The sequence below is a fragment of the Pithys albifrons genome, chromosome 25 (assembly GCF_047495875.1).
Source record: "Pithys albifrons albifrons isolate INPA30051 chromosome 25, PitAlb_v1, whole genome shotgun sequence".
NCBI lineage: Eukaryota > Metazoa > Chordata > Aves > Passeriformes > Thamnophilidae > Pithys > Pithys albifrons.
Window position 1 is genome coordinate 4,708,014 of NC_092482.1, and position 12,531 is coordinate 4,720,544.

Below are 12,531 nucleotides of genomic sequence, written 5' to 3' on the forward strand. Positions count from 1 at the left end.
CACTTCAAGGCTCTTTAATCCCTAAAACCCCAGCCCAAACCTCTGTGGGGAGACCCCAAACTGGCCCAGTGAGGTGAATATTGGCTTTCCAGCAGATGCTGCTGGGCTGGTTTAAAGGTGAACCTGCAGGAGAAATGAACCCAACACAAACAGAAATTACAAGTCACAGTTACAATTTAATAACAATATTCCAATAAATGCAATGGCACAAAGAGAAATTGGGTTTAACCCCCAAGCCCAGCAGTCTAACCCAGCCCCCTGGGGCACAAACACAGGGGGGTTTGGTGGCCCCTGTGCTGAGCCCCACGTGGTTCCCCCGAGGCCAAAGGCAAAGGAAGGGACAAACCTGTTGGTGCAGATGATGGCACAGTCTGGGCCAGAGTGGTGGCTCCTCCTGGCCAGGGGCTGCTCCTCCTCTGCATCCAATCAGTGGTCCCAGAGGTCCCCAAAGCCCAAGATTGTGTCCCCTGAGGTTTGGGTGGGAGCCCCCAGTGCCTCCCCCAGGGCAGGGAGTTCCACCCTGGGGGATCTGACTCTGGCACTCAGGGGGGATTTTGGACTCGTTGCTGGCCCCTGAGCAGAGCTGAGCTCTCAGGTGGGTGTGGAGGTGCCAAGGAGTCCCTGCAGGGCAGTTCTCCCAGCTCCTCTGCCAGGCTTCTTTCCCAGCCAGCTCCCAGCCTGAGGGCTCAGCTGTGCCCTGGGCAGCTGCTGCCAATGGGCCATTGGGAACAGTTGCTGGGCAATGGCCCAGAGGGTTTGGAATGCCCAGCTTTGGGCACACCCACACAGGGACAAACTGGGCCCTCCTGCTCAACTGGGACTGCAGAGAATGAAGCAGCTCCAAACACGGCCCTGGCACTGTGGGATGAGTCTGATGTTGAGGTGACCATCCCCTTCCATCCCAGCTGAGCTGGGCTCACATTCCAGGGCCTGCAACCTGATTTTCCTGCCTCCCTCCTGCTGCTTCAAAGACCAGGGATGTGCCTTTGTCTGTATTTGAAGCAGCAACAGGTTGAAGAGCAGAAAGGGCTGTTTCCCACCTGACTATCAGAAGAATCTTCAAACACCTCAGAAAGACAAAGAATAAATATTAGCTGAAGAAATTGCTCCCTTAACTTAATTTAGAAGCCAAACTCCCTGGCATCCAAACACAGAGCAGCTTCTCCCCATGTTTGCAGGTCCTGTAAATGCAACCTGAGGAAAAAGGGAGGCAGGAAGGGTGGAATTCAGAGATAAGGGGAATTGTCTCTCCAGACAGCAGAGATGGCATGAAAGATTCACCAGGACTCCTGCAGGGTGTCCTGCTGTGACCCCAGGGGGTGGTGGCCTGTGCAGTCACACATGTCCACTGGGAAGCTCCAGGCTCCTCTTTTCCAGGTGCTGTTGCTGTTGGGAATAAGAGATTTGGGGTCAGGTGAGGTGCAGAAGAGCCTCCAGACTCACTTTCCCCATCCTAGGGCTGGATGGGATATTGGGAAGGGATTCCTGGCTGGGAGGGTGGGCAGGCCCTGGCACAGGTGCCCAGAGAAGCTGTGGCTGCCCCAGCCCTGGGAGTGTCCCAGGCCAGGTTGGACAGGGCTTGGAGCACCCTGGGCTGGTGGGAGGTGTCCCTGCCCATGGCAGGGGTGGGATCCTTAAGTTTCCTTCCATCCCAAACCATTCTGGAATCCTGTGATTCCATGGAGTTGGAGGATGTTCTAGGCTGGGTTTAGAGCCAGAGACCTGAGAGCCCCTTCCAGTGCCCAAAGGGGCTCCAGGAGAGCTGGAGAGGGACTGGGGACAAGGGATGGAGGGACAGGACACAGGGAATGGCTTCCCACTGCCAGAGGGCAGGGACAGATGGGATATTGGGAAGGAATTCCTGTCTGGGAGGGTGGGCAGGCCCTGGCACAGGTGCCCAGAGAAGCTGTGGCTGCCCCAGCCCTGGGAGTGTCCCAGGCCAGGTTGGACAGGGCTTGGAGCACCCTGGGCTGGTGGGAGGTGTCCCTGCCCATGGCAGGGGTGGCACTGGGTGGGCTTTGAGGTCCTTCCCAACTCCAACAATTCCAAAACTTTCCTCTAACCCCCACGAAGGAGCAGCAGGGATTTGTCTGAGCCTCCCCCGCCTGGCACTGCTGGGCAACATCTCCCCATGGCAGAGCTGAAACTTCCCATCTGGCCCAGCTTTGGGGCCACCCAGTGATGGGTGGGAGACTCCTGGTCAATCCTGACAGCAGGACCGTGGCCCCAGGGCCACCAAAACCCCTGGAGAACGTTGGAGAAGGAGGAAGGTGGTCCCCAGACTCCCAAGCTGGAGGACACCAAAGGAACTGAGTGACAGGAAGGGACTGAGAGAACTTTGCTTTTTAATTTGTTCCAAAGAATCCACATTAAAATTAGTTCTTGCCAAATCCAGAGGTATTTTCATTTGTTTCATTTCCTCCCTTTCTTTCCTTCAGCAGTGAAATGGAAAACAGGAAAAAGAAAAAATAAAAGGAGATAATTGTGACGATGCCAATTGAGGAGATTAAAATAGATTTAAATCCTTCCTCTACCTGCAAAAGAAATATATATATAGATATAGATATATATAAAATCCAGGCATATATAGACAGAGATAATTATTTATTTATGTATTAGCAATTTGTTCCTTTAAGGGAAGTCAGGGAATAATGGTTCTGGCAGGAAATGCAAATTTAACGAGATTTTGCTAATTAGGGGACAGCCCTTTGCACAGGACCTTGGAAAATCAAATTCCAAGTGCATGTCAAGCCCGTGGATCACCCACCCACGTGTCCCAGAGTGGCCTCCAAGGACTGGGATGAGGGAGGATTAAATCCCTTGGATGGAGGGGGTGGGGCCTCCCACATGTGCTAGAAAATCAAATGTGACACCTCAGAGCTCAAATCTTCCTAATTAATCCTCAGCATCCTCCTGCCTAACCCCAGAAAATCCTCCTTTCATTTGCTGACAGGCCTGGAGTCAGCCCCAAAACAGCAGCCCCACCTTGACTCACTTGGGCATTTCTTTGATCTCTCTCAGGGGGTTTTTTTCTGCTCTACACACAGGAGGCCCAAAAATTGAGATATCAAAAGTTTCCCTATTTTTGGAGCTGAAAGCAGAGTTGTAAAATGCAAAGGTTCTTTTTTTTTTTTTTTTTTTTTTTTTTTACTACTCTGCTGCTGCTGGGATGAAAGGGGCAGAGGAGGAAATACAGATTATGTGCCTTCAAGCATTTCGTTCTGGAGGGATTATTTCCCTTCCCTCCATTGAAAACACAGCCCCAAAATATCGATTATTTCCCCTCCCTCCATTGAAAACACAGCCCCAAAATATCGATTATTTTCCCTTCCCTCCATTGAAAACACAGCCCCAAAATATCGATTATTTCCCTTCCCTCCATTGAAAACACAACCCCAAAACACTCCAGACCCTCCAAAAAAAATTCCCTTTACCAGCTGGAGGGAAGGGCTTTAACTGGGAGGGTTCTGCTCTGAGAATCCTCCCTTAATTTGGGGAATTTCACAGCAGGAAAATAAAGCTGAAATAAAGCAAAAAAAAAAAGGGAAAATAAAGCAAAGCCAAAGCAAACAAATCCTCTTTTGGATGATGATTTAGATGAGGGGATTGAGTCCATCAGCAGCAAATTTGCTGCTGACACCAAGTTGGGAGGGAGTGTCGAGCTGCTGGAAGGCAGGAGGGTCTGCAGAGGGATCTGGAGAGACTGGAGAGATGGGCTGATTGCAATGGGATGGAGTTCAACAAGGCCAAGTGCAGGTCCTGCCCTTTGGCCACCCCAAGCCCTGCAGCGCTCCAGGCTGGGCACAGAGTGGCTGGAGAGCAGCCAGGCAGAGGGACCTGGGGGGACTGAGGGACAGGAAGCTCAACAGGAGCCACCAGTGTGCCCAGGTGGCCAAGAAGGCCAAGGGGATCCTGGCCTGGATCCAAACTAGCGTGGCCAGCAGGCCCAGGGCAGTGACCCTTCCCCTGGACTCTGCCTTGGGGAGGCCACACCTTGAGTGTTGTGTTCAGTTCTGGGCCCTTCAGTTGAGGTAAGAGATTGAGGGGCTGGAGCGGGGCCAGAGAAGAGCAACGAGGCTGGAGAAGGGACTGGATGTGGCTCTGAGTGTCCTCTGAAACACCTCCAGGGGCAGAGAATCCACCATGTCTTGATCCAACCCCATTGTGATCACCAGCCCAGGGCACTCTGTGCCCTGGGCTGGTGATCACCGTAGGGTTGGATCAAGGGTTGATGATCTCAGAGGTCTCTTCCGACCCAACGTAGAAGAGCAACGAGGCTGGAGAAGGGAGTGGAGCACAAGTGCTGTGGGGAGAGGCTGAGGGAGCTGGGGGTGTTCAGCCTGGAGAAGAGGAGGCTCAGAGGTGACCTCAGCACTGTCTGGAACTGCCTGAAGGGAAGTTGTGGCCAGGTGGGGGTTGGTCTCTTCTCCCAGGCACTCAGCAATAGGACAAGGGGGCATGATGGGCTCAAGCTCTGCCAGGGGAAATTGAAGTTGGAGATGAGAAAGAAATTCTTTGCAGAGAGAGTGCTCAGGGATTGGAATGGGCTGCCCAGAGAGGGGGTGGACTCCCCATCCCTGGAGGTTTCTAAGGTGAGACTGGACGTGGCACTGAGTGCCATGATCTGGTGATCACAGTGGGGTTGGATCAAGAGTTGGACTTGATGATCCCAGAGGTCTCTTCCATGATTCTCTGACCTGTGCTGTCCCATCAGCCACAGACTCAGTTGTCAGGCCCTGGAGCTGCTCAGCTGCACCAAAGGGTGGCATGGGCAGGTCTGGCTGCCATTCTTTGTGCCCGTGTGACAATGGCAGGGGGAGAGGGTGGCACAGCCCTGCGCCCACCCCGTGCCCAGGGGAGCTGTGCTGCCCTTCCCTGGTGCCCCACAGTGGGGATGGGGCTGTGCCAGGGAGGTCACCCCCTGGTTCAGGGGCCCTGGTGAGATCTGGAAGAAGCCAGCTGGTTCTATGATTCTTGTTTTGGGGGTGGCAGCAGCCTGTGGGTGTCCCAAAGCTGAGCTGCCATGGGAGGGGCTGGCACAGATCTGGGGTCTGAGGCAGCAGAGATGGATCAGGGCTGAGTGGTGCCTTCCCTGGAAATCCGTATTTCCAAATGTTTCATGGCTTCTCATTCCATGGAGGCTTCAAGCACTTTTTGTTGGGAAAACCAGAATTATTCTGGCAGGATTGGGGTTTGCAGGGAAAAGGGACCCCTTTCCTGCCCACTCATGCCTTGACCCTCCTGTCTGGGGACAAGTGGCCTTGCAGGATCTGCCCCATGTTCTCCTTGGCTTGAGCTCCTGAGAGCTCAAAATCAATGACTGTTTTCCAGGTGGTTTGAAAGCCCAAAAAACCCCAACACTGGAAGGTGAGATCTGACCAAAGAATCCTGGAGTGGTTTGGGCTGGAAGGGACCTCAAAGATCATCCGGTGGGAGAAGACTTTGGGGTTCAGCTCTCACTCCTTAGAGGGTGAATGAAATGATAAAAACAAAAGGGCCCAGCAGGACAAAACGTTGGGATTTACTTTCCAGGGGGGGTTAAAGCTTTGATTTAATCCTTTTTGTCTTAACCTGAGTTGATGTTTGAAGTGAAAATGAAGTTTCAAAAGAAGGCAAAGCTTTTGGTGAGGGAAACTTCCCATTATTTGTCTTCCCTTCACCTTTCAGGGGCACAACAGGTTGTGTGTTGGGGTGCAAAATGCCAGAATTCACCCGAAATAACTCCCTGAATTTCTCATGTGTAATTTGATTTCTATCCATAATCTGTTCTCCAGCAGAAGGAACACACTCACACAGCCCAAGGGATAATTTCAGGAGTGACTTGTTGATTAATTAGCAATATTTATTGACAGCAGCTCTGTTATTTCTTCCAAGCATTAAAGCCCAATAAGCTTTTCAGCTGCTCAGGCTGCATAAAGAATTAACCAGGACTGATGCAGCACAGGGTGCACAGGCAATGAGGTGCCTTCTCAAATAACCTGAAAATTGGAGACAATTTCCAAAGGGTGGGTGGCTGGGCAGGGAGGGATGTGCCACCAGCTGATGCCAGCTTGGAATTTTAGGGTCAGGTTTGCTCTGGTTTGTCTTTGCAATGTTTTCATGGTGAAATTTCAGATCTCAGCTCAGGGGAAAGATGATCTTGGCCATCCCACTCCTATTTACCATCAGCTGGTTTTTCTTTAATTAAGAAACCTTGTTTCCCTATAATAAATCAGGCAGGGAGGTTGGAGCAGATAATTTAGTGTTGGAGCATTTAAGGGGAAAAAAAAACCCAAACAGCTTTTCATGCAAACCTGTTATTCTTTCCTTTACAACCTCCTTTTGTCAGGCTACTCCTACCCCCAAAAAATGAGTAAAAAACCGTTTAGAGAAGAGGAAAATAAGCAAGTGGAGACAGTCCAGGGCTGAGCTGTTTTTCTCCAGCCAGGCACAATTCACAGTCCAGGGCTGAGCTGTGTTTGTCCAGCCAGGCACAGTCCAGGGCTGAGCTGTGTTTGTCCAGCCAGGCACAATCCCCAGCCCAGGGCTGAGCTGTGTTTGTCCAGCCAGGCACAGTCCCTTGCCCAGGGCTGAGCTGGGTTTGTCCAGCCAGGCACAGTCCTTAGCCCAGGGCTGAGTTGTGTTTGTCCAGCCAGGCACAGTCAGGGCTGAGCTGTGTTTGTCCAGCCAGGCACAATCCACAGTCCAGGGCTGAGCTGTGTTTGTCCAGCCAGGCACAGTCCTTAGCCCAGGGCTGAGCTGTGTTTGTCCAGCCAGGCACAGTCAGGGCTGAGCTGTGTTTGTCCAGCCAGGCACAGTCCCTTGCCCAGGACTGAGCTGTGTTTGTCCAGCCAGGCACAGTCCCTTGCCCAGGGCTGAGCTGTGTTTGTCCAGCCAGGCACAGTCCTTAGCCCAGGGCTGAGCTGTGTTTGTCCAGCCAGGCACAGTCAGGGCTGAGCTGTGTTTGTCCAGCCAGGCACAGTCCTTTGCCCAGGGCTGAGCTGTGTTTGTCCAGCCAGGCACAGTCCCTTGTCCAGGGCTGAGCTGTGTTTGTCCAGCCAGGCACAGTCCTTTGCCCAGGGCTGAGCTGTGTTTGTCCAGCCAGGCACAGTCCTTTGCCCAGGGCTGAGCTGTGTTTGTCCAGCCAGGCATAGTCCCTTGTCCAGGGCTGAGCTGTGTTTGTCCAGCCAGGCACAGTCCTTTGCCCAGGACTGAGCTGTGTTTGTCCAGCCAGGCACAGTCCTTTGCCCAGGGCTGAGCTGTGTTTGTCCAGCCAGGCACAGTCAGGGCTGAGCTGTGTTTCTCCAGCCAGGCACAGTCCTTTGCCCAGGGCTGAGCTGTGTTTGTCCAGCCAGGCACAGTCCCTTGTCCAGGGCTGAGCTGTGTTTGTCCAGCCAGGCATAGTCCCTTGTCCAGGGCTGAGCTGTGTTTGTCCAGCCAGGCACAGTCCTTAGCCCAGGGCTGAGCTGTGTTTGTCCAGCCAGGCACAGTCCCTTGCCCAGGACTGAGCTGTGTTTCTCCAGCCAGGCACAGTCAGGGCTGAGCTGTGTTTGTCCAGCCAGGCACAGTCCTTTGCCCAGGGCTGAGCTGTGTTTGTCCAGCCAGGCACAGTCCTTTGCCCAGGGCTGAGCTGTGTTTGTCCAGCCAGGCACAACCCACAGCCCAGGGCTGAGCTGTGTTTGTCCAGCCAGGCACAGTCCCTTGCCCAGGGCTGAGCTGGGTTTGTCCAGCCAGGCACAATCCTTAGCCTAGGGCTGAGCTGTGTTTGTCCAGCCAGGCACAATCCTTAGCCCAGGACTGAGCTGTGTTTGTCCAGCCAGGCACAATCCTTAGCCCAGGACTGAGCTGTGTTTGTCCAGCCAGGCACAGTCCTTTGCCCAGGACTGAGCTGTGTTTGTCCAGCCAGGCACAATCCTTAGCCCAGGACTGAGCTGTGTTTGTCCAGCCAGGCACAATCCTTAGCCTAGGGCTGAGCTGTGTTTGTCCAGCCAGGCACAATCCTTAGCCCAGGGCTGAGCTGTGTTTGTCCAGCCAGGCACAATCCTTAGCCCAGGACTGAGCTGTGTTTGTCCAGCCAGGCACAACCCACAGCCCAGGGCTGAGCTGTGTTTGTCCAGCCAGGCACAGCCCACAGCCCAGGACTGAGCTGTGTTTGTCCAGCCAGGTACAGTCAGGGCTGAGCTGTGTTTGCCCAGCCAGGCACAGTCCCTTGCCCAGGGCTGAGCTGTGTTTCTCCAGCCAGGCACAGTCCCTTGTCCAGGGCTGAGCTGTGTTTGTCCAGCCAGGCACAATCCTTTGCCCAGGGCTGAGCTGTGTTTGTGCAGCCAGGCACAGTCCTTTGCCCAGGACTGAGCTGTGTTTGTCCAGCCAGGCACAGTCCCTTGTCCAGGGCTGAGCTGTATTTCTCCAGCCAGGCACAGTCCCTTGTCCAGGGCTGAGCTGTTTCTCCAGCCAGGCACAGTCCACAGCCCAGGCTGTGCCAGGAGAACCTGGCAGTGCCCAGGACCGGCTGTGCCGCAAGGTAACGAGTTGGCGGGGGAGGGAATATTTGAGGATGTTTATGGTCAGGCACCTTTTGTTTCCTCGCCTTTGTGACAATCCATCACGGGTCTAACAGGCTCAGACCGCCCCGTGGCGAAGCGCTTGGGATGTTTATTATCCTGAGAGGGAGCCAAGGGGAAAAAAAACCTCCCACTGATTTCAACAGGCGGCAGAAAAAAAAAAAAAGGAAAAAAAAAGGAAAGCAGGCGGAGAAACTCGGTGGGATGGCGTGGTGATGGATATTGGAACTTGTGCCCTTTGCCCACTCGGTTTACAAAAGGTCACGGGGTTGGAAAGGATTTGATGTTTATTGGAGATTAAAAAAAATGGGAAAACTCCTGTCGGGTGTGGACACCAAAGCCCCGAAGTTCTGGGAGGGCACAAAGCTGAGCCCACACCGAGTGTTCGTGCAAATCGCTGCTGGCACCACCTCCAGCCCTGCAGGGCACCAGCTCTGCCCGCTCCATCCCATTTTTCCCCACGGTCCCGGCGCCAGGAGGGGGATTTTTGGGACGGCTCCGCACCAAAGTCGGGGTTTGCTGCACGTTCGCAGCTTTGGCACAATAAAAAAGCAACTCCGCGAGAGAGGCTGGAGAACAACCAGGCTCGAACGACTCCATCTATTGGGTAAAAATATACGGCTCGAAATGCACACGGAAAATGAATTCAGAGGGAGAAAAAAAAACATCAGAAGGGATTCAGAGCAGTTACCGGCACTTACAGCTTAATTGGACACAATTAGAGGAATGTTTCTTGCTACTGTTTGAAATCAAAATGAAGGTAAAGGCGGCCGATTCCAGAGAGCCGAGCTAAGCACCCCCCAGGAGATGCCAACCTATTTGCCAAGTTATTCCCGTCTCGCAAGGTGGGGGGGAGGGAAGGGGCTTTTTTTGTGTGTCCGATGCAGGGCAAAAGGAGCATCTGACCCCCAAAGGGCTCTCCAGGCTCGGCGGGAGGTGCCCAGAGGGCAGAGAAGGGCGGGGGCAGCGGGTGATACTTCGGGCAATGCGTTTCTCCCCCTTCCCACTCATTTCCCGGGAGCGGAGGAAGGAACGTGCAGCAGCTTCGCCACGGAGAGCAAAAAGCCGCCCCCAAAGCAACCACCTCCTTTGCCCAGAAAGCAGCGGCTGCCCAGGGCGGGCGAGCTGTGCCCTCCCCGGGGCTGTGCCCGGCTCGGCGGGCTCGTGTTTTCCCCCGAGGATGCTGAAAGGCAGAAAAACAAAACTCCTGCCGGAGGAGGAAGGAGGGAGCGCGGGGAGGGGGGGCCGGCGGCGGCTCCGCCGGGGGATAACGTGGGGGTGGAGGAAGAGCAGGAGGAGGAGGAGGAGGAGGAGTGGGGAGGGGGGGCTGCTCCGGTGAAGCAACGGCGCGCCTGGGGCCGAGCATCCTTCCTCCCTCCGCCTCTCCAGCGGCGAGCCGGGACTGGCACCTCGCAAAGCTTCGCCCCGCTCTTCTTCCACCTCCTCCTCTTCCTCCTCCTCCTCCTCTCCTCCCGCGGCCGGGGCGCGCTCTGTGCGGGAAGCGGCGGGATGGGAGCGAGGGGCCGGCGGGGCGCGGGCGGGGCGGGCGCGGGCCGGGGGTAAATCCCGCACTGCGAGCGGCACCGCGGGGAGGTCCCGCAGCCACAGCCGGGGCCGGGCAGGGGGGGAAACCCGCGGGGGGCTCCGGTGCGGGGCATCCCGGGGCGGGCGGCGGGCGGGGCGCGGCATGTGAGCGAGGCGGGGAGCGGGGCGGGAGAGGCTCGGCGAGCGGCGGATCGCGGCGGGGCCGCCCCGCCGCTGCCCCCCGCGGGTTGCGGGAGGCGGCGGGAGCGGCGGCGGGGCCCGGCATGCCGCGCTGCCGGAACTGCTGCTCGGTGCCGGTGCCGCGGGCCGCCCGCGGGCGCTGCCCCCGCCGCTCGGGGCCGCTGGCGGGGGGGGTGGCGGCGGCGGCGGTGATGATGATGATGATGATGGTGGTGGCGGTGATGATGATGATGATGATGGCGCGGCGCTGAGCGCGGGGGAGCAGCGGCGGCGGTGGGAGCGCCCATGGCGCGGGGGCGCGGGGCGCCGGCGCTGCGCACTCGGCTGCACGGGCTGCGGCACATGTGCTCGGGGCGGGCGGCGCCGGCGCGGCGGGCGCTCTGGGTGCTCGCCTTCTGCACCGCGCTGGGTTTGCTGCTGGCCTGGTCCTCCGACCGCCTTTTACACTGGCTCGCCTTCCCCTCGCACACCCGCGTGCGCACCGAGTGGAGCCGCCAGCTGCCCTTCCCCGCCGTCACCCTCTGCAACAACAACCCGCTGCGCTTCCCCCGCCTCTCCAAGGGGGATTTGTACTACGCGGGGCACTGGCTGGGGCTGCTGCTGCCCAACCGCACGGCCCGCCCGCTGCTCACCGAGCTGCTGCGCGGCGACGAGGCGCGGCTCCGCTGGTTCGCCAAGCTCGCCGATTTTCGCCTCTTCCTGCCGCCCCGGCACTACGAGGGCATCAGCGCCGAGTTCATGGACCGCCTGGGCCACCAGCTGGAGGACATGCTGCTCTCCTGCAAGTACCGCGGCGAGCTCTGCGGGCCGCACAACTTCTCCGCGGTGAGTGCGCCCGGGGACCCCCCCGGTTCCTTTCCGTCGGGGATGCGCCGCTTCGTGTCGGTGTGGGGACCCTCCGGGTTATCTCGGTCCGGGAGCCCTCCGGTTCGTGTCGGTGTGGGGACCCTCCGGTTTATCTCGGTCCGGGGACCCTCCGGTTCGTGTCGGTGTGGGGACCCTCCGGGTTATCTCGGTCCGGGGACCCTCCGGTTCGTGTCGGTGTGGGGACCCTCCGGTTCGTATCGGTGTGGGGACCCTCCGGTTTATCTCGGTCCAGGGACCTCCGGTTCGTGTCGGTGTGGGGACCCTCCGGTTCGTGTCGGTGTGGGGACCTTCCGGTTTATCTCGGTCCAGGGACCTCCGGTTCGTGTCGGTCTGGGGAGCCCCCGGTTTATCTCGGTCCGGGAACCCTCCGGTTCGTGTCGGTGTGGGGACCCTCCGGTTTATCTCGGTCCAGGGACCTCCGGTTCGTGTCGGTCTGAGGAGCCCCCGGTTTATCTCGGTTCGGGAACCCTCCGGTTCGTGTCGGTGTGGGGACCCTCCGGTTTATCTCGGTCCGGCGACCCTCCGGTTCGTGTCGGTGTGGGGACCCTCCGGTTTATCTCGGTCCGGCGACCCTCCGGTTCGTGTCGGTCTGAGGAGCCCCCGGTTTATCTCGGTTCGGGAACCCTTGATTCGTGTCGGTCCGGCGACCCTCCGGTTCGTTTTGGTCTGGGGAGCCCCCGGTTTATCTCGGTCCGAGAACCCTCGATTCGTGTTGGTCCGGGGAGCCCCCGGTTTATCTCGGTCCGGGGACCCTCCGTTCGTATCGGTCTGGGGAGCCCCCGGTTTATCTCGGTCCGAGAACCCTCGATTCGTGTCGGTCCGGGGAGCCCACGGTTTATTTCGGTCCGGGGACCCTCGGTTCGTGGCGATCCTGGGCTGTGTCGCCTTCTCTTGGCTCCCACCGCCGCTGGCTGCGCGTTTTCCCACGCTCGGGGCGTTGCGGGGTCGTGGCGGGTCCCGGAGGGTCCCGGCAGGGCACCCATAGCCCCCGGAGCTCCTCGCATCGCCGTGGGAAGCTCTGCCCACGGAGCTGTGTGTGCCTGAACCCTTGTTTCTCCTCCGGACCGAAGCTGATGCTCTCTGGTCTAAGGGTGCATCTCTGGTCTAACGGTGACTTTCTGGTCTAAGGGTGACTCTGGTCTAAGGGTGATTCTGGTCTAAGGGTGACTCTGGTCTAAAGGTGCCTCTCTGGTCTAAGGGTGACTCTGGTCTAAGGGTGACTCTCTGGTCTAAGGGTGACTCTCTGATCTAAGGGTGACTCTGGTCTAAGGGTGCCTCTCTGGTCTAAGGGTGCCTCTCTGGTCTAAGGGTGCCTCTCTGGTCTAAAGGTGCCTCTCTGGTCTAAGGGTGACTCTGGTCTAAAGGTGCCTCTCTGGTCTAAGGGTGCCTCTCTGGTCTA

At 57.4% G+C, this 12,531-nt stretch overlaps 1 protein-coding gene across 3 annotated transcripts in view; it reads left to right on the forward strand.

Moving 5' to 3' along the window:
* LOC139682897 (acid-sensing ion channel 2) overlaps positions 1 to 12,531 on the forward strand; it is a 507,095-nt gene that overhangs the window by 386,687 nt on the left and 107,877 nt on the right. Inside the window, exon 1 of one of the 3 annotated variants that reach the window (XM_071577551.1) lies at positions 10,254 to 11,090. The exons of the other annotated variants lie outside the window; for them this stretch is intronic. Coding sequence (XP_071433652.1) covers positions 10,551 to 11,090 — 540 coding nt within the window. The 5' untranslated portion in view covers positions 10,254 to 10,550. Of the gene's footprint in view, positions 1 to 10,253; positions 11,091 to 12,531 lie in introns of those variants that run through there. 3 annotated transcript variants of the gene reach the window in all.